A 22737-nucleotide genomic window follows, 5' to 3' on the forward strand; every position below is an offset into this window, starting at 1 on the left:
ACTCTGAAAAACCAATGCCAATCCATTGATTGATTGCGGAAAACATGTTGTTATATCAAACAGATAGCTCTGGCTGTAAAATTGATTGGATGAGGCATGTTAGAATTGTTAGTTTTAGCGGCTTGAGCCAACTCTGTGATTGCACATCATTGTAAATTATTACATATATTTATACTATATAAAAATTTGCACAGTACTATATCTATCTATATATATATATATATCTCAGATTCAGGACATAACCCAGGCCAGATTCAAACTTGGGTCTCCATGCTCCAACAGCTCTTATATCAAGCAATTTTGGTTATGAGTTGGATCACCAAGTAATATCCACTTGTAAAATCTGGGTCCTCAAGCAAAATCAGTTGAGAGCCAATAAACTCAAACACAACGGTCTTGTATCAGTAAAAATCCCATCTGTTTTTTCCATGGTTGAATTGATTTTAACAATAACTTATAAACCTTTAAAGATAGACTTACTGTAAACTCCTATGTTGTTCATCGATGCTATATGCTCATATTAACACCATCAGTCTGCTATTACTGCTTCATATAAAAAATAAAAATAAAACACATTTAAGAAGGGAATTTGTGTTGAACAACTACACTACCCATGATCCTGCAGAGAAAAATCCACCAATTGAGAATCGCTGCCTTTTTTGCCTCGAATCAAATATTGTAATGTTGTGATTCACCTTGGAGCTGGTTGTTTTGTTTCATGACTTAGAACTCTTTTCTGAACTAAGATAGCTAAAAAAGTTGTGCTCTATTGTGTTTAATCTACAGTACATACAGAGCAGTATACCATCTGTCAAGCCTACTTATAAATGGTTTAAATAGAGGAAAAATGGAGAGCTAGCACCTAAGCAGAAAGTGTCTGTTGCTGGTATACCACCATGACAGATGTTTAATTTAAAAACAAAATTAACACTTTGGAACAATTTATTGGGATTTTGTTCCATTCTACAAAGTTTTTTGGTTTGTTTTCGGTTTCTGCTTTAACGCCGCGTATCGCTTATTATCCCTGGTTTAAAGATGAAGCAAGTGGCAAATTCTTTTTCTCTTCTCAGGACTTTGACATTGACATTGTTGCTGTGATCAATGACACTGTTGGCACCATGATGACCTGTGGCTATGACGACCATCATTGTGAGATCGGCCTCATTGTTGGTGAGCTTTACCACTCATTCACTGTCTGAGATCAGTGGGAAATGTAAGACAGGCTGTCAGTGATATTGTCAGGCGAATGGCCCGCCTTGTGTGAATGAAAAGGTGCTCTATCTAAATATAGACCTTTGTTCTGTCATTTATTTAGGTTATTGCCTGGGGGAATACTGGAGCGTAAATTTCAAGCCATTTATTGCCCTGTTTCTATGGCCTAACAAAACGATTTCTGTTGGCATCTTAAAAATTGTTATCCTCACTCAGTATAATGAACTAATTGTTTTGATTCATTTTCGCCAATAGCGTGTGAGATACAGGTAATTATAAAAGCCCTGTGCCTTTCACTACATGGTTCAGGTGTCACGCACAGCCTCCGTTATAATACTCTCCAATTTGTACATAATGAACACTCTCTCACATTTGATTATAATTACAGTTGGCTAAATTTGTTCTTGGTAATTTGAAACACTTCATGTCTCTAAGAGCAGGGAGGAACTGAAGTGAGAATTACAGACAAGCCGTAAGTTGACTTCCTCCATCAAAGCTCTGAAATGTCAGTCACATCCATGTTAGATCCAAAAATGGTGATTTATTTATTTATTTATTTATTTATTTTTGTCATTCACGTCAAACTCCACTGGTTTGTTTGCAGCCTGACAGATGCGATCACTATGAACTGCCAATGTATGTAAAACAAAAAAGCTGTGTGAGGGTCCTTCAAACAGTAAATTCTCCTTTTTGTGTTCCATGAAAAAATCAAAACAGATTATGTTTAAAATGACATGAGGGTAAGTAAATAAATAATGATAGAATTTTGAGTGAACTATCCCCTAAACCCAGGTTGTTTCATGGATAATATTCTGCCATTGTTTATCCAAGCCTATATATATTTAGTACTCAAATTCTAAAAAGACCGTAAGAAGCTTACATTTTCATAATTGCTAAGCAATTAGGGAAAATCCTGCATACCTTTTTGAAGTCATCTGGTTTATTATGATTCACCATAAGACAGCGTTAAGGGAGTACTGTAAGCTTACTGGTAACTGGTTTAATAAAACAAGCTTAGCCCTGTCGGCTCCCACTAAAATCCTAACCAGCACTGTTAAGTGAACAATTGAAATACAGTAAAATTTAAGTTAATTAGCAACAAGAAAATCTAATGATTTTATGCCCCTGTGTGCATCTGTTCATCTTCCTTCTTTAATGAGCATGAATTTAATATTTTCGGATTTTGCTGAATCTGTTGTAAGAGTAAAATGTACACAAAGAGTAACTGCCTTACAACCACTAATCATGAATCATCTGCATTGCAAAAGTCTTTGGGAGGGTGAAAAAAAAGATAAAATAGGAACAGTAAGGTTGCTTGCTGGGAACTTCTCAGTTTGTGGTCTACCTTTGTGGGAGTTCAAAAGCGCAAACCAAAGAAACACATGATAAAATCCATTCTTATCGCAAGTTATGATGGTTTTTTGCAACCTCACTTGGCTAGAAATATCAGTGACTTGGGTTTCTTCCCTTTGGACAAGAGTCTATTAGATGATGCTTGTTAAAGTTCAGCTTCAGTGAAAAGTGCATATTTTACTTGTATTATAATTGTAATTCTACATACTGTATATTATACTATTAATTAAGTATGCTATTCAATTTTTATATTATACTAAAACAATATAGATACATTTAGTAGTTTAGTGCCATGCCTTAAATTAAGGAATATGTTTTTTGATTACGTCATTCGCATTGCTTATTGGGCTTGTAGTTGTGCCCTAGCGAAAGACTGTAAATACCCAGTCTTGTACCTTTTGTTTTTGTCCAATTTTAAAATACTTTTTTGCTTCAAATAAAAGTTTGTAATGTTTTGATTCACCTTTGAGCTGGTTGGTTTGATGCATGACTCTTTTATGAAAGATTTTCTGAAAAGTCTATTATATTGCATTCTGCCATTCCAGGACAGCTTTGCATGCTGAAAGGGTTCTCCATTCATATAAAATATATATTTACAAGCTTCTTATCTTTTTTGCTAGAGATACACATGGGCTTCTGCAGCTAAAGATATGAGGATTCCAAGCGGCTAAGTAAACATTCTTTATCAAATGCCACCAAGTGCTTCTTTACCACTAAACATCTGACACGTACTCTTAGATCTAGTAGTTTCCAGCTACTGAAGGCAAAGATATTGAGTGAGCCCACATGCATATTTTATACAGTAACACCAGGACCTGTGCAATGCATCAGATTTCTTAAAGCTATACGAGTACAACAGAAAGAGAAATTGGGAAAATGTATATGGGCAGTTTTGGCCCTGTGAACTTTTAGAGAACAACACCAAAAAAACCTTTTCATGGGGCCTGGGTAGCACAGCGAGTAAAGATGCTGACTATCAACCCTGGAGTCACAGGTCTGAATCCAGGGCGTCCTGAGTGACTCCAGCCAGGTCTCCTAAGAAACCAAATTGTCCCTGTTGCTAGGGAGGGTAGAGTCACATGGGGTGACCTCCTCATGGTCGCTATAATATGGTTCTCGCTCTCGGTGGGGCGCGTGGTGAGTTGTGCGTGGATGCCATGGAGAATAGCGTGAAGCCTCCACACGCATGGTGTTACACACTCAAGCTACATAATAAGAGTCACTTTGCCACCATGAGGACTTTGAGTGCATTGGGAATTGAGCATTCCAAATTGGGGAGAAAAGGGGAGAAAGAAATTATAATAATAATGAAAATAACATTTCATACTCTCACGTTATTTCTGTGTTTAAAAGGCCATCGTAAAAATCCAACACTCATGGCTCAAGATGCTAAATAAACAGCACCATGCATCGCAACAAAGACTGTTTATGTATATGTGACCTGTTCCATCATTATGAGCCATTTTTACCTATACACGTATTTAATTTTTATGCACCGATTAAAAAAGAATGTCTCCACTTTCTAATGATTTTATTATGTTACTTTCTACTCAAGACCATTGTCGAGGAATAATAATTCTAAAATGCAATCCAGAAAACTCAAAATGATGGAGCAGATAATATATACATAGAGCAACAATTTATAAATAGCTGGAGCAACCATTTAAAAACAGTGCTGATGGAACTAGCATCAGAAATGAATAAACCTTTTAATTAAAAATATAGTTCACCCAAAAATCTAAATTCTCTCATCATTTACTCACCCTCATGCCATCCTAGATGTGTATGACTTTCTTTCTTCTGCAGAACACAAATGAAGAGTTTTAGAAAAATATATCATCTCTGTAAGTTCTCACAATCCAAGTGAATGGTGACCAGAACTGTGAGGATCCAAAAAGGACGTAGGCAGCATAAAAGCAATCCTCCAGGGGTTTATTCCATATCTATTGAAACTACAGTGGTGGCCAAAAATATTGGCAACCTTGGTAAATATGAGCACAGAAGGCTGTGAAAAAAAAAATCTGCATTGTTTATCCTTAAAAATCTAATTGAAGTTAAACAATTGAAAGGGGGTAAATATCTCATAAAATGAATATATTTCTCAAACACATTGGCCACTATTATTGGCACCCCTAGAAATTCTTATGATTAAAGTATATTCATATTTTACATTTTTTAGTTCCTGGGTGACTTGTTCAGCCATGACTTCCTGTTTCACAGGGGCATAAATTTGAGGTAACACACAGGCCAAATTCCCTTAATCATCAATCACAGTGGGTTAGACTAAAGAATATAGTTCTGATGTGTAGCAAAATGTTGTTGAGCTTCACAAAATGGGAAGTGTAATATTTTTGACCACAACTGTATGTAATAGGTGTGGTTGAGAAACAGATCAATTAGGGCTGCACAATTAATCGAGAAACTAATCGTGATTACGATTACGGCTGCCACGATTATGTAATCGTGAAAACTGACGATTACAGCGTTTAATTTAAGTCTGCTTCTGTTTCATCAATGATTTCTATTTACAACTTGTTTTTGCAGTGGTTGAGTATTCTAACCAATCACTAGTATATATGTTGAGCAATGAAACGACAATGGCCAATCAGAGCCGCATAGATTAGGCCTCCGTCCTATCAGTAATGACAACTGATCCTAATGATCTAGCTCTGTTCATGTGGCACACGAAAATTAATACTGAAGAAACATCACATGACACTTGAAAAGAAGCTGTAGAACAAGAGCGAAAAGCACTTTGTAATTATTTTGGATTCATTGCACATTGCACCGCTTGAACGTAGATGTTAAAAACACTGCAAATGAGCAACAGGACAAAGCTAAAACGCTCCCGTTCTAATCAAGGCACAGACGCGGTGTAAATAATTGATTTATTATGCTGATTAGACAGCTTTGTTTTTAATGATAGCATTCGCGAGAGTGCAGAACATTGTGCGGAGCGTCACTGAGCTTGTGTTGAAATGCAGATCTCAAACAGTGTAAACCTGCAGTGAGTGACAGCAGTTTTTGTAATGTGAGAGTCTGTCATGTTGTTCGATTTCTGTGTACAGTTTATAGAAAATTTAATAACGGTTTTGTTTTGTCGTGTTTGTGATTTATACAAAATAGCAATAAATTCAACTTAACTGTTCTAAGTGTGTTTTGGAGGTTTAGTCAACATAAAGAACATGGCATGATTAGCATATTTCAGGAATCACTGTCATTGTTATCGCATCTGCTCTAATAAGACCCATTTGCCACGCAGCTGGTATTGGTATATTTAACATTTTCACGAATCGCACAAACTCTGATCGCAAATGACTGTTTTTAATTTCCAAAGTGCAACCACTGAGGCCAAAAATGATCTAACGATGATCTTACATGAACAAGATGACCAACGGGATTAATGGTCCCCTCTCTAGCTTACTGAACAGAGTAACTTGTTTGATTTAAATCAGCTGTGAATAAGTTTGAATATTGAATATGCCATATTATTTACTGTACGTGGACTAATAATTTAAGCAGTTATTTAGCAATAATTAAATTTATAAATTGTTAAATTTTAAATTGTTTTCATTTGCCTTACATTAACTTTATTACAATATAATATAATGCTTAAAAATGCTTAAAAGAAACTGGAGCGCTGCTCATATTCACCTTCTACTCTGAAGAACCACACAGTTGCTTACTTTGTGATGTCACGATAATTTAATATTAATATTATTGACCTTGAGATATTTTTCTAAAAATATTTGTTTGTGTTCTGCAGAAGAAAGAAAGCCATACACATCTGGGATGGCATGAGAGTAAATTATGTGAGAATTTTTATTTTTTGGGTGAATCATTTCTTTAAGGGGCCATCTTTTCATCCTTGAAATAATTTTCTGGAGCGTTTTTGTTTTTTGTTCTTTTTTCAAATAAAATATTTTAATTATTAAAATAAGTTCTCAATTTAATTAATTTGGCTGTTACCAAAAAATTAAATCAGCATAAACTCTTTTTCCCACATTTTGAATTTTGGAGACATTTTAGTCACTTTTGGTGTCATTTTTTTCTCCAAGCTCAAATTAATTTCTAACCCTGGATGGAATGCAAGCACATATCCATTGTAAACAGCCCCTAAGACTGGCTGTGTTTTGCAGGTACGGGAACCAACGCTTGCTACATGGAGGAGATGCGGCACCTAGAGCTGGTGGACGGGGACGAGGGTCGTATGTGTGTAAACATGGAGTGGGGCGCATTTGGAGACGATGGCACTCTGGACGACCTCCGCACTGACTTCGACCGGGAGATTGATGCAGGCTCCCTCAACCCAGGCAAACAGCTGTGAGTGACCATTCTGCCTCTGACACTTCTGAGAGTTGTTGTGCTGACACTAAAAGTCCAATCATTTCCCTGGAATTACATACACCTTACCAAAATACATTTAAACTCAGTTTTTCACAATTCCTGACATTTAATCATAGAAAATATTCCCTGTCTTAGGTCAGTTAGGATCACTACTTTATTTTAAGAATGTGAAATGTCAGAATAATAGTAGAGAGAATGATTTATATGGGTCAGAAATTAATATACACTTTAGTATTTAGTAGCATTTCATGTATATTGTTTAACTTGGGGTAGCCTTCCACAAGCTTCTCATTCACATTTCTCCAAAAATGATTTTTTCCAATGTGCACTTGCAAACTGTAGTCTGGCTTTTTTATGGTGGTTTTGGAGCAGTGGCTTCTTCCTTGCTGAGCAGTCTTTCATGTTATATCGATTTAGGAATCATTTTACTGTGGATATAGATACCTGTCTACATGTTTCCTCCAGCATCTTCACAAGGTCCTTTTCTGTTGTTGTGGGATTGATTTTCACTTTTTGCACCAAACCATGTTCATCTCTAGAAGACAGAATGAGTCTCCTTCCTGAGTGGTTTGATGGCTGTGTGGCCCATGGTGTTTATTCTTGCTAACTATTGTTTGTACAGATTAATGTGGTTCCTTCAGGCATTTGGAAATTGCTCCCCAGGATGAACCACAAATGTTTTTTTTTCTTGGCTGATTTCTTTTGATTTCCCCATGGTGTCAAGCAAAGGGGCACCGATTATGAAGGTAAGCCTTAAAATACATCCACAGGTACACCTCCGATTTACTCCGATTAGCCAATTAGCCTATCATAAGCTAAATGGCTAATTGTCTAAAAGCTTGACATCATTTTCTGGAATTTTCCAAGCTGCTTAAAGGCACAGTTAACTTAGTGAATGTAAAGTTCTGACCCACTGGAATTGTGATATAGTCCATTAAAAGTGAAACCATCTGTAAACAATTGTTGGGAAAAATTACTCTTGTCATGCAAAATTTTAGTTCGCTAATATGAATTCTGTGGAGGGGTTAAAAAAAATGAGTTTTAGTCACTTGACCTTAACGGTACAACCTAAGTTTATGTCAACTTCTGACTTCAACTGTAATTGCTTTAGTCCGTCTGCTAGCCGGTTTTCCCAGTGATTTTCAAGTTTGAGCTTAATTTACATAATTGCTGGCCAGTAGGTGAGAGACGGAGCACACAATAGCATCTTCCAGTGGGAGATCATTAATCACACATAATTACTACATAATTACATTACTCCCTGCTGAGATAATGGTTCCAGCAACAGGAAAAAAGTATTCCTTTTACTGAAGAACTAACTACACGTCAAGCTGATCTGAATGTTTCCATCTGCGATCGCACTCAGCTGCATATCATCACAAACACTAATTGCAATCCAAAGTGATTCGGTCACAAAGCGTTTTTTCAACACTAAAATGACTAATGAAATCAGAAAGCACAACAGTCAGTTTTTATTGAATGTAATTTGTTACTCACTGAAAGCAGCACATACATGTTCTACGCAAACCTCAAGGGGATAAATATACAATCGCACACTTTTATAAGGTAAAGTTACTCCATGAATCACATCCTAAATCACTCATTCGAATGGTACTCCTGTTGCAGTTTCGGTGAGATCCACGTGCGGTGAGTTGGTATGTCCGTCACCCCTCCACCATTTGTTCATCGGCAAGTGTTTGAATCTGCTAGTGTGATGCCACTTTACAGACCTAGATAATCCTATACGTTTTTGTACAGCATGCATACACATAAATCGGGCCACAGTTGGGCTTTGTGTTGTGCATGTGCTCCGAAAGACAGTGGTGTTGTGGCTGTGTGTTACCAGTATTTCCTCAGCTGAAGTCCTTCCTTCAAATATTTGATTACGTATTGTGTCATGTATACATAGACATATTTGGAGAAACCTGCTGTAGCCCGACACGCCTAATATTCATCAGATGGATTTTAAGTGCTGAATGTTTTGTTTTTTGCAGCTTTGAGAAGATGATCAGTGGGATGTATATGGGGGAGCTGGTCAGACTCATGCTTGTGAAGATGGCCAAAGATGGCCTGCTGTTCCAGGGTCACACCACTCCAGATCTACTCACCACCGGACACTTCCAGACCTCCTTTGTGTCTACCATCGAAAATGAAAAGTCAGTACCTTTTTCTGTTTTTCTAACCTTTAGCAGCAAATTTGATGGAAAATGTCCTCCAGAGGAAAGCTAAATCTGACAAAACCTAACAATCCGACAAAAAAATATTTTCTCCCCTTCCGAATAAGAACTGTGGTGATGGTACAGGGTCATAACAGATGATAAAACTATGGTACTTTGGTATACACAGTATACCACCATGGTATGGAATAGTAACCATATTAATTTACTTTGGTATTAACATGGTAGTCGAAGGAGTTTTAAAGACTACCCTGGTAGCACCATGGTACTTGTCCAAAGCAAAAATCATGATATTATAGTAATACTTGACCTTTGACTCGTCCCTCCTTTTCTTTAAAAAAAAGGCAAAAATCGAGATTACAGTGAGGCACTTACGAATGAATGTGGCCAAGTTTTGGAGGATTTAAACAGAAATGTGTAGCTTATTTTATTAGGGATGCACCGATCCTTTGGATTTTGATTTTTATGAGTGCTGCAAATGGCCTCAGACATCTCAGTTCAGGAGGTGCTTTGAGTTCAGTTCACTTTATTTCCACAGAACAGTTTATTGTGAATGCAACTCTGCAGCCTGTAAAATAATGCAAACTATATCAAATAATACAAAATGTATAAAATAATAAAAAACACGTTCACCTGGAACCATGATTTATATTTCAGTGATTATTATCATCATTATAAAAGTATCGAATAAAGTATCGTTTAGGAACCAGTATCGAAGTCAAGGTTTCGGTATCGAATTTATTTGGTATGGTAATCAATATTATGCCACAAATGCTGTAAATTTGAGCTTAACTTGTACTGATTTTTCCCCTTTTTCCACCCAATTTGGAATTCCCAATGCGCTTTTTAAGTCCTCGTGGTCGTGTAGTTGGCGGAGGACTAATCCCAGCTGACTCCGCGTCTGAGAACGTCAACCTGCGCATCTTATGTGGCTTGATCGCATTGCCACAGAGACATAGCCCGAGATGAGGCTTAACGCCATCCACCGCGGAACCCATGCTCAACTCACCGTGTGCCCCACCGAGAACTAACCACATTATAACGACCATGAGGAGGTTACCTCATGTGACTCTACCCTCCCTAGCAACCGGGCCAATTTGGTTTCTTGCGAGACCTGGCTGGAGTCACTCAGCACGCTCTAGGATTCAAACTAGCGAACTCCAGGTGTGGTAGCCAGCGTCTTTACTACTGAGCTACCCAGGCCACTCCTTTAACTAATGTTAACGAATGGAACTTTATTGTGAAGTGTTACCAATTAATTTCAATGAAATCAACAAAAAACTATTTTGCAGTCTGGCAAAATTATGTATCATTGAAAGTGAGGCTATACATATTAAGGTATAGGGTGTAAACTAAAGATAATTTGTGCTGTACCTAAAAATACTGGTAATTGATAAGTCGGTGGTCTTCCCCAGATTTAGTGTGTTAAATGGTCTGCAATTATTATTTTTCTGTTGCGGTGGTTGAGGGGAAGTTGATAGGATGTCCCGCATGTAGATAGCCAGGTCTGTACTTAAGTGCATCCAAAGCAATAGTGATGAATTAATGATGAATTAAGGACTATAAATACCCATTAGTTGAAAGTGTGTTCCAAGTCAGCATCCCAAAAATTCAGAACTTTCTATTGCTTAACTGTGCCGATCGTAACCTCTCGCATTGACGCCTCATTAAATAGAGTTCTCAGTGTGAGGCTCAGTGTGAGGACGAATGCCTAGAAGCCAGTACAGACCTGTTTCACATCATCAATTAAGGTCCCCATATTTAGTCATCTCTCCACAAAACCAAGACTGCCAAGGGAGAACACCTGTAGTCTCAGTTAAAGTGACATGCTTCTCAGAATTACTGGCGTGGGCTTATCTTAATGTCAGACCATGCCAGTAATTCTGAGAAGCATGTCACTTTAACTGAGACTACCGTCAGGTTATCGACTGAGAAAGTTTTGCTGTAAAAGTGATTTTAAGTATGTGCCGTAGGCTTCACATTACAATCTTATTCAGACAGCTAAAACTTTGTTTTTAAGAAGGTACGAATGTGCTGTTAATTAAAATGTAATGAAAATAAACATTTGGTAATGGCAAATTTTGTATAGTATCTCTGCAAATGCTAAGGTAATGATGCCACCTTATAGTCATGTACTGTTTAGTCACATATAGTCATAAAAATATATATATTGTTGCTTCTCACCAGTGTACTGAATTCTTCTTATGGGCTAGTGTGTGTGTGTGTGTGTGTGTGTGTGTGTGTGTGTGTGTGTGTGTGTGTGTGTGTGTTAATCTTCATTAAAGAGGTCATGACATGAGGAATCTAATTGTTCTTGATCTTTTAACATAGATTATAAGAGGGCATTGTACTATAAATACATACTGTTAAGTTTCAGAACTCAAAACTTCCTCCTCCACTGCAAAAAGAGCATTTGTTGAAGCCATGCTGCCAAAACTACTCATTCTCTACTTGTCCAGTTGTAAAATTGTGAAAATGACTCCAACTAAAATGCATGTGTCCAAAATGCTTTATAGCGTCACTGTATGTCTCCCAATGACCTGCAAACTATGAAATTCATCTGAAATGTCTTGCTGTCTCTTATGCAGGAATAACGAGGGTTTGTTGAGTGCAGATCAGGTGTTGAGAGGTCTCGGGTTGAATCCGTCCCCTGAAGACTGTGTGGCCACGCAGCGAGTGTGTCAAATTGTGTCCACGCGTGCGGCGCATCTTTGTGCAGCGTCGCTTGCAGCGGTACTGCGGCAGATCCGAGACAACAAGGCTGTAGAGAGATTGCGCACCACCGTTGGCGTAGATGGATCTGTCTACAAAAACCACCCACAGTGAGTGCATGAGGCATACATTGTCTTTTTTAGTTTGGTTTTGCTCTTCTTTCAGCACATATTCTGGCAAAATAATATATTTAAGTAATATACAGTTGCAGTATATTAAGTTTTAAAGGAATAGTGGTCCCACTTTATATAAGGTGTCTTTAAATGTATAGTTCACCCAAAAATGAAAATTTGCATCATTTACTCACCCTCATGCCTGTATATGACTTTCTTCCTTTTGAAGAACACAAAGATTTTTAGAAAAATATCTCAGCTCTGTATGTCTATACAATGCAAGTGAATGGTGATCAGATCTTTTGTAGCTTCAAAAATCACAAAAAGGAAACATAAATGTAATCTGTATGACTCCAGTGTTTAAATCCATATCTTTAGAAGCAATATAAGTGTGGGTGAGAAACATAAAATATAAGTAATTTTTTTACTCTAAATCTTCATTATAACTTTCACTTTCAGGTGTGACCAAAGATAATGAATAATAAACTAGATATAGTACCCATTGTCAAACAAGTTGCCCCCCAACAAAATACCACCCTAAACTTTTATATTCCAGGGACCCACATATATGATCCTCCCCTTACGAGGGACCCCCTGTGGGAGAAAAATAGGAACCATGATATTATAAAGACATGTTTGCAAAATTTAAATAACTGGCTTTTATAGTGCCATTGTACTGAAGCTACATTAATTTAAAAATATGGAAAATATATACATTTTTGTAATTTGACCATGTTTTTCCCCCTATTGTTGTAATGCAAGATGTTTAAACCCAAAGATTAAAAAAAAAAAAATACTTTCACAATAAATATTGTTTCAAAGCAGCTTTAAAGATAGTAGTGAAGTATTATTCTGTATTGTTATTATTTTTTACAAATAATAATGGCTTTTTAATAATAAATGAAATATTTGCAGATTTCTCATTAGTTAAAACTATGGTTGTCAATTGAATAAAAGAATCGTGATTTAATCACGTTTTCAGAATGAAACCTAATAAGTTCAAATAGTGTCAACATTTTTTAAAGGTTTTATTCCTTTTTTTTTTTCACTTAATTTTTGCAGACCACCCTGCGGGGTCCCCGAACCAAAGTAAAAAAAAAAAAAAAGACTGTTTTAGGTAGTGTACAGTTCGGCCATTTTGTAGGCATCATCATCCAGCAAATCCAATCAGTAATGGTCTCGGGGCACAAAATTCAACTTGCTCTCCAATGCTTTAATTAAAATTGTATTTTGCTGTGTGCTTTGCCAGCAAGCCTGTCTTATTTAATGACAATAACTTTGCAGCTAGTGTGGCAGTTAACTTTTTGTTGCTGTGAGACTCTTATCATATTAGCTTTGAAATTGCCAATGTTTATCTAACTATACCACCAATTACTTCTTTCCTTATGTATATATGATATTCTAAATAAACTTTTATTGTATTTTAGTATTTACTTGACTGACAAAAAGACCATTTTAAACCAGCCTAAGCTGGCAATTTCTGGAGTTCAGTCTCCCTAGACCAGACAAATGAAGCAGTGCTCAAGTATGAACGTTAATTATGAATGCTATTTTAATTTGGCACTCCCTATCTAGGTTTACAGCTTTCATCACCTAGTGTGCTAACACCTTTGCTGGTGCGTTCGTAGAAAGTATCTGGATCACGTTTCCTAAAATGTTCTGAAGGTGTGGTTTGCACCTTCAAAGATGAGTTTAATTATTTCTCAATGCATGGCTGTGTTAATGGGCTGCGTAAAAGTGCAATCTTATACCAGTCACATGTAGAGCAGATGAGAGTAATTTAAGTGTGTGTGGTCTAATATGTCAAACTGTTACAAAGTGAAACACTTCAAGAATGTGAAGGGTTTTGATAAATTGTATGTGTGGCATGAGCTGTATGTAAATGAGTAAGTGAGAGATGTAGAACAAAGTTGAAATAGCTCAAATTGCTTTAAAGGAATATCCCAGGTTCATTACAAGTTAATCTCAATTTGACAGCATTTTGTGGTATTATGTTAATTACCACAAAAATTAAGATCGACTTTGTCCCTCCTTTTCTTTCAAAAAGAGCAAAAATCTGGGTAAGAATAAATAAGAATAAACAACTGTGATTGGCCCATCCTGGCCAGCGCTGAGAAAAGTAACCAGTACTACGTGTCAGCGACAAGACTGAGGTATTAGAGGATGGTGATATGCTGTCCAATCTCCAAAAGCACCACACAAGTCATCCATAAATCTTTTGCCATATATATATATATATATATATATATATATATATATATATATATATATATATATATATATATATATATATATATATATATATATATATATATATCCATTCTTCTGAAGCCATTCGATAGTGTTGTGTGAGGGACGACCGAAATATCAGTGTCAATTCATCGTTTTCCCCATTTTAAACTGGCGCAGACATCTTTGTTTACATAAACGCACCTGACACTATTACATGCTTTGTGCAGTTCATGCTGCGGAGCATGCCAAAAGTTTAAACCAAGCTGAATGTGTGAAAGTGATTTGACAATGGGTCAATCTTCTGAGCCCCACTTACAATACCATCGTGCACGCTCAACACTTTGAGAACCACTGAACTAGAAGAATAGTAATATTTAAGTTAAGTTAGGGTTAAGTTAAATTTGTGCATTAACTGCGTCCTTGTTGAATGTCAGACATATCTCTATGAAAGTGACACGCTGCTTTTATATGCATGGAAAATGTGGATCTCTTCAGGACTTGGATGTACGCTCTGTTAAATGATAGAAAATGTAAGTATTAATAATTATAATGACCTACTGACACACAAATCATGGCCAGTATTAACAGTGATGGCATTGGCCTTCCTTGTTAGGCTGTGGATTTTTCACGCACTTCACTTCTACCGGTCCATTAAATTCATTCATTGGAATGGTGGTGGCGTAGTGGGCTAAAGCACATAGCTGTTAATCAGAAGGTCGCTGGTTTGATCCCCACAGTTACCACCATTGTGTCCTTGAGCAAGGCACTTAACTCCAGGTTGAAAAATTAAAAAATTAACCATAACTTCTAAAAAGTTTAAAGACTTATTTCTCAAGAAAAAAGCAAATTGCGCTCTGAGCCACTTCATTAACAAACGAAACGTCCACAGTTTGCATGCATACACCCACAGATAGCGCAAATGTTCCCACTTGTTCTTTGCGCTGGCGTTGTCCTTGCACCTAGTGCAGTCAAAAATAACCCGTCATGTTAACATTATTTTAGTGTGATAAAATAACTTATTGTATGTGAAGTTATATCAAATTTGACAAGTTAGTTGCCATGACTACATAATGGCATAAACCCTGTAATCCCACAAAAATTACAATTTAAAAAACTTTGAAGCTCAATTAAGTTTTAATAGAAGAATGAATGTTGGACGAATATTGGATGTTTTTTGTTTTTGACACCATTCTAAGTAAATTCTAGTGTATAAATGCTGTATAAATGTGTTTATAAATGCTTTATAAAATATTAAGATTCACATATTTGTGTTCCAAAATGTTTTACCAACTACCATCGAAGTGTCTCACTTTAACCTTGATTTTGGAATAAAAATAAGAAAAATAAATATATTTAGTATTTTAAATATAAATAAATATATTTTATTTTTGGGTTAATATTTGTCTAATATTATGCCACAAATGCTGTAAATTGAGCTTAACTTGTATTGAACCCGTAGTATTCCTTTTAAGAGAACTTTGTTTGAAGAATAAAAGAGTTGAAACATGTGCAAATTCTCATTTAAGTCTCATTCACCACTACCTGCAATTTGTGTTGGCATAGTCTAACATTGCCAAAATGTTGACAATTGAAATAAAGTGAATCTTCACCACACCAGAGTTTGTTTTCATTTTGTGTGTGATATTGGAACATGTGAACCTGAAATTGGTGATATCACAAAATAATAGACCTATTTTTTATCTGGTTCTTCATATATGATTTTTTATAGATTTTTCTTTTCTCTATCATCTGTTTTTCTTGCCTCTTATTTTCTTGCACCCTTTCTCTCGCTCTCTCTCTCTCTCTCTCTCTCTCTCCCCTTCTCTTATTTTCCCCACAGGTTTGCTCGGAAAATGCAAAAGATGGTGCGGCGGTTGGTGCCTGACTGTGACGTGCGCTTCTTACGCTCCGAGGATGGCAGCGGCAAGGGTGCTGCCATGGTTACAGCTGTGGCATACCGGTTGGCAAAGCAGCATGCAGAACGTCAGCGTATCCTGGACACCCTGCGGCTCAGCCGGGATCAACTGACGGAGGTGAAGAGAAGGATGACGGAGGAGATGAACCGAGGCCTGGCTAAACAAACACATCCTACAGCCACTGTCAAAATGCTGCCCACATTTGTGCGGTCCACACCAGATGGAACAGGTTAGAGTGGGAAACATCGAATTATGAGTTTGTACTACTACTCAAACAGTGAAATTTCACCCCAAAATATATATATATGTATATTTTTTTATTTATTTTATTTTTTCTGAACGGACAGTTTTTTTTTTATTTTCTCCCCAATTATGAATGCCCAATTTGCTCTCGCCTCAATATGGGTGGCGGAGGACGAATCTCAGTTGCCTCCACGTCACGAACAGTTATTTCTTTATAAAGGGCAAAATTTAAACTCTTGTTTTAGCGCAGCAGTTGATTGACAGGTGAGGGGTGGAGCTTTGCTGCTGCTGGACGCATACATGATGGATTAGCAATTTCTCATAAAATGTGATGTGTTCAGATGTGTTATTTACCACAGACGTTTATGGTTTTTGTGATCTGATCACAAAACGTTTTAGACCCTGTTTAGACCTGTATTTAGTGCTGACCACATGCATTTTAATACCAGGTGGAAAGAGGGTCTAAAACGTTTGGTTTATTTCCAAGTTTCAATTTACAAGAATCTCATATATTCATTGGGGCCTAAGACTTTTGGACTATTGACTGTAATCAGAGGTCAAACTAGACTGCACGTGACACAAAATCAATTACCCTGAAATTACATCTAGATACTTTCCAAACCTTAGAGATGATTAGTGTGTGTGTCTGACTTGGCTTGTGTGAGCTGTTACGGTCTCTGAATCTATTGTGCTTGCTCTGCAGAGCGTGGTGACTTCTTGGCGCTGGACCTGGGCGGAACAAACTTTAGAGTGCTCTTGGTGCGTGTTCGAAGTGGGAAAAGACGGAGTGTCGAGATGCATAACAAGATCTACACTATCCCTCAAGACATCACCCAGGGAACTGGGGAAGAGGTACGCTCCCGAATTACACACCACTTCATTAAATCCCATCCAAGATGAGAATTGTTACATGGCAGTAGGGCTGGGAGACATTTAAAAACATTCACTATATATTTGCAATGATTTTGCCTGCAATATTCAAAACTAAACAACATTGCGAATATTTTAATGATTTTAATGTGCTTAAGGATGAACTGCACCTAGAAAAAGTGCTGTTTATTTGCACGCACTGTGTGCTGTTTTACCTCCCAGTGAACTAAAGGGCTGATCACGCAACGGCGCAAACAGGGCCACAGTATCTATGCTTAATGTAAATTGCACAGAGCAATGCCGATCTTGCGGGTCTGTTTTGAGCGCTAAATTGCAGGGGATGCGGTCATATTTCAGTGTATATTGTGTCAAGCAAGTAGCACAATGTTTTGAAAATAATGCACAATGTATAATGAGCCTAATTTACATAGAAAGGAGGCCCGTTTGCACAGAAAGGAATGATAATTACTTTATTTAAATACTTATGACACACTGCTATTTCAGCACTGATTGCTTCTGTTTAAACTACATTATTGCAGGTGGTTTGTCAATAGGACGCAAGTTTTTGTGCTGCAATACCAAAAGCAGAAGTGGTGCAACTTAGTGAATTTGCCCCTAAGTTTATAGTCTTTTATTTTGCAGTCTTTCCTAGTCACACGACTCACAAGTATGAGAGTTGTAAGACAGAATTTTATTGTCTCTGATTGTTAGATTGGAACTTGTGAATAAAAATTACCTTTTTTTGTTTTTAGTTTTCATTTATCGAAAATCAGGATGATTTTTATTAGCTTTATTACCCAGTCCTAAATTTCCATATATTAAAAATGTGATGTTACACCAACAAAAAGATTATGCTGAAAACATAGAAAGTTTTTGCATCCGATGAGCCACGGAATTGAAATGAAATTGTCTAAGGATACATGATAGAATTGTGTGTTGTGGACTACAAGATAAGCACACTAGAGCCACTATGCAAACTTTTGTAAAAAGATTGTTTGTTTGTTTTTTTTATCTGAAGTGCATTCACCTGATTGCAATTTATTTGAAAGTGGTCAGTGCATAGCACTCCAGTGGTAAGATCCAGCTGTACTTGTTTAAGTCTTATTTCTATACTGTATCCTTCAATGCAGGCATGTTATGGTTTCTCCTACTTACCTAATGTGAAAAGTATATTGAATTGACCTGATCCGAGATGGTTGTGACAAGTGCCTTATAGAGATGATATAGCTAATGCACTTGTGCATGAGTGATCCTTTTCCTCATGTGAGTGTACATATGTGTGTGTGCTTGAATGTGTATGAATGTTCCTCTGCAGTTATTCGATCACATCGTGCACTGTATAGCAGATTTCCTTGAGTATATGGGAATGAAGGGGGCATCCCTGCCTCTCGGGTTCACCTTCTCTTTTCCATGCCATCAGACCCGACTGGACCAGGTTAGTCTAAGTATGCACACATACTGTACTCCCACACATATACATGTTTACTTGAAATTATGCAAATCAGTTCAGTTTTATTTGTATAGCGCTGCTTACAATACATGCAGATCCAAAGCAGCTTTACAGAAAAGAGGAAAACAATAGACAAATATGGCCTTAGAACCCCTTCTGGGGTCCTTTTTTAAGAGTGCTAGTGCTCAGCACAGCACTATGCTTTGTCATATGTAAAGTCAATGGGCTTGTCCATGAAGTTTTGGTATTTTTGTGAAACCAAAGTCTAGATAACAGGTTCTTCTCCGGTTATTGCTTCCTATTATATTGTCCAATCCCTGTCAAGCACCAGTAATATAAACAAAGACATTCATAAGAAGTTGGTAGTGTAAATAGATTGTACGCAAAGAATTAGAAGAATAGATTTGACTTTAGTGCTCTAAAGGTTATCCTGTGACCGCTATATTTCCCTCTTCTATGTAGGGTGTCTTGATAAAGTGGACGAAGGGCTTCAAGGCCTCTGGCTGTGAGGGAGAAGACGTGGCTACACTACTGAAAGATGCCATCCATCGCAGTGAGGTTAGCTGTGCCACCCACCACTGGAGCTCTACTGCTTCCATCACTGAAGTGCTGCGAAAGCAATTTCTGCACTTATTAGCTACAATTATACTCTCTTTATATCTAGATGTAATTAGCAGATGTTCAATTAGACAAATTATGACCTGACAGAAAGTTACAGTGGATTTGCTCTGTCTTTTTTGTTGAGGCTTCCCCTCTGATTAATATGTATTTATCCCACTCTCTCTCTTTGTCTTTGTTCCTCAAAGGAGTTTGATTTAGATGTGGTAGCTGTGGTGAATGACACCGTGGGCACAATGATGACCTGTGGGTATGAAGACCCACAATGTGAAGTTGGACTCATTGTAGGTTTGTGAGATCCTTGGAATTTTGTGCCTCTGAATAGTTTGTCTTATGCAGATAGATTGGAGTTGAGCATATTCAGTGACCCTATAAGTACTTGGATACTTAAACACACTTGAGTCTTAATTGAGCTTAATGTCTGAATTTCATTGCACTAGAGAACAAGATCAAACCAAGTGGCATCTTTAGAGAAACAATGCTTTATCTTTTCTCAGTACCATCTTTCCTTTTCTTAGCAATTTTTATATTTAGATATTACATTTATTACTTTAGCTAAAGCTTTCATCAAAAGAGACTTGCATTTTGTTTCTTTTTTTCCCCTAAAGGGATATTTTACCCTAAAAATCTCTATCATTTACTCACCCTCATGCCTGTATATGACTTTCTTTCTTCTGCAGAACACAAATGAAGATTTTTAGAACAATATCTCAGCTCTGTAGGTCCATACAATGCAAGTGAATGATGATCAGACCTTTTATAGCTCCAAAAATCACATAAAGGAAACATAGAAGTAATCCATAAGAATCAAGTGGTTAAATCAATATCTTCAGAAGCAATATAATAGGAGTGGGAGAGAAACAGATCAAAATTGAAGTCATTTTCGCTCTAAATCTCCACTATAACTTTCAGATGTGAAAGTGAAACTAAACTGGCACCACATGTGACTTTCAGATGTAAAAGTGGAAGTTAAAGTGGAGATTTTGAGTAAAAGGGACATAAATATTCTTCTGTTTCTCACCCACACTTCTATTGCTTCTGAAGACATTGATTTAACCACTGGAGTGTTGTGAATTACTTTTATGTTTCCTTTATATACAAAGGTCTGATTCACATTCACTTGCATTGTACGGACCTACAGAGCTGATATTTTCTTAAAATCTTCGTTTGTGTTCAGCAGAAGAAAGTAAGTCATGCACATCTGGGATGGCATGAGGCTGAGTAAATGATGAGAGAATTTTCATTTTTGGGTGAACTATTCCTTTAAGGAAAAATTGATGGAAAAGCATCTGGTAAAGGAATAAATGTAAAATGAAAACGGCTAAGGCAAGGAGAGATTCTACTGAGAAAAGATCTAGCATTTTTTTTGTCTGCAGATGTGAATCTACTGTTTTAAACCTGTTTAAAAACTGCTTGAAAAGTAAAGAATCTTTCTTTTAGATCAAATGCTAGTTGGTGTGATATGTTTTTTTTTTATCTAGTGCAATGACATTCATTCATTTTTGTTTTAATCTTTGTACAATATGCATCAATGTATGTTTCCTCCTTTAGGCACAGGTACTAATGCATGCTACATGGAGGAGATGTCTAACGTTGAGCTGGTGGAGGGGAGCGAGGGCCGGATGTGTGTGAACATGGAGTGGGGAGCATTCGGGGATTGTGGGGAGCTGGATGACATTTGCACAGAGTTTGATAGAGCTGTGGATGATCAGTCCACTAACTCTGGCAAACAGCGGTAAGACTTAAACCAGGATCATTCATGCCAGGTGGTCAACTTCCTGTTAGGAAAATGTGTCATTTCTTATGGGGCTGTAGATGTTAGTCCCAATGCTGAAATATTTGCCTGTGATTTAAAGGAACATCTGACCCAAAAATGAGCATTCTGTCATTATTTACTCATCCTTCTGTCATGTTGTTTATTTTCCCATGGAATAACAAAAGAGAAGCTTTTGTCCATGCAAGTTCATAATGACGTAATTTTAAATTTGGGAGAACTTTTCCTTTAAATGTGTCTGTATTCAACAAAAACACCATTAGATAGCTGCAGCACCTACAGAATGTTGCTGCTAAAATGCTGACAAAATAAAAAAAACTGACCACATTACTCCAGTCATCAGGTCTCTACTCTGGCTTTCTGTTACACTTAAAATTGACTTCTAAAGTGCTGTTACTTATTTATAAGTCACTTAATGGTCTAGGGCCTAAACATACTGTATTACATTATGGAAATGCTTGCAAAATGTAAATCTAAAAGACTACTTGGATTATTATGATCGAGTTAGCTAGTAAAGCCAGGGGTGTTTCAAAACTGAGATGGTGTTTAGCTGCTATGCCACCTAAAGCTTGAACCAGCATTCCAGAAGATCTCTGTAGCCGTATTCAAGTCCAAACTGAGAGCACATTTGTCAAAATGGTGGTTTTTATTTCACATATGTTGGTGATCTTTCCGATCACCAACCCAACACTTGTCAATACAATAAATGAGTAGAACAAATGAGATGGCACCATTTACAGATGACGATTAATGCAACATTTATAAACGAATGGAGGGCCCCATTCCATGTACAGGAAAATCTGCTCGCCTTATACAGCATGTGCAGACGAATTCCATCCTCCACTACTTCATTGCGTCGAATCCTGTTGTTCAGTCTTTCATGTGTAGTATTTCATTGATATTTTAGCAAATTGTTAAGGTTTCTCTTCACCTTTCACGTTATCCACAATCAAGCTGATAAAGATTGGTTATAAACACGGAAGGAGGCAAATATAATTAATCATTTGAATAACCAATTTGAATTTCTGCTTTATGCTGTCAGCCTCTTCCTGAAATTCATACCGATACATACAGTGATTAAAACTCACCTGGGCTATCATAAATAAAAACTGAGGCCACGTACACACTGCAAATTAATTTAGTTGTCAGCTCATCTTTTAAAAAGTGCTTAATCCTGTTCTGTACACCGTTCAGTGATAACTGCAGTAATGGTGATATCTGCATTCTACAACCGAATCAACTCCCGGAAAATTCAGGTAGTCACGACCGCGTTTTCAAAAATTCCACGCAGTGTGTACGGAACTGAACTACTAGTTGTTAATGACGTGATTCATGAGGCGTGTAATATGTGTCTGTCTTCTCCTGGTGTAAATCACATTTACAGAGTTATGCATCTTCATCATTCATTTATATATTACAGTCTGTCTCTTACTTCAGAAGTTTGTCTCATTGCCTCTGCGGTTCAGAGCGCATGTGCTGTTCTTAGACACTTGTGACCAAAACACGGCGATTCTGTCAACGGCAGTTAACTAAACATTGTCAGATGATAATACATCTCGTGGATAATTTCTTTGTTCAAATATTTTTTTTTAAATGGTGGCATTAATGTTTCACTTGTCAAACATCGCAATTGCGCGAGTGACTACTGTATACCATTCACACATGGAACAATAATTTAGGGGATTCACTCCCACATTTAAATGCGGTTGTCACTCATGAA

The 22737-nt window shown here is 37.1% G+C and overlaps 1 protein-coding gene across 1 annotated transcript in view; it reads left to right on the top strand.

Annotated features, from left to right (window-relative positions):
- The window catches only part of LOC127639383 (hexokinase-2-like), a 45208-nt gene that overhangs the window by 17306 nt on the left and 5165 nt on the right, over positions 1-22737 (top strand). The window contains exons 6-15 of the mRNA XM_052121358.1: positions 1071-1170; positions 6705-6888; positions 8907-9068; positions 11678-11911; positions 15987-16291; positions 17009-17157; positions 18491-18610; positions 19088-19183; positions 19432-19531; positions 20795-20978. Of these exons, the coding sequence (XP_051977318.1) occupies positions 1071-1170; positions 6705-6888; positions 8907-9068; positions 11678-11911; positions 15987-16291; positions 17009-17157; positions 18491-18610; positions 19088-19183; positions 19432-19531; positions 20795-20978 (1634 nt within the window). The remainder of the gene's footprint in view (positions 1-1070; positions 1171-6704; positions 6889-8906; positions 9069-11677; positions 11912-15986; positions 16292-17008; positions 17158-18490; positions 18611-19087; positions 19184-19431; positions 19532-20794; positions 20979-22737) is intronic.

Source organism: Xyrauchen texanus, chromosome 4 (assembly GCF_025860055.1).
Source record: "Xyrauchen texanus isolate HMW12.3.18 chromosome 4, RBS_HiC_50CHRs, whole genome shotgun sequence".
Classification (NCBI taxonomy): Eukaryota; Metazoa; Chordata; class Actinopteri; order Cypriniformes; family Catostomidae; genus Xyrauchen; species Xyrauchen texanus.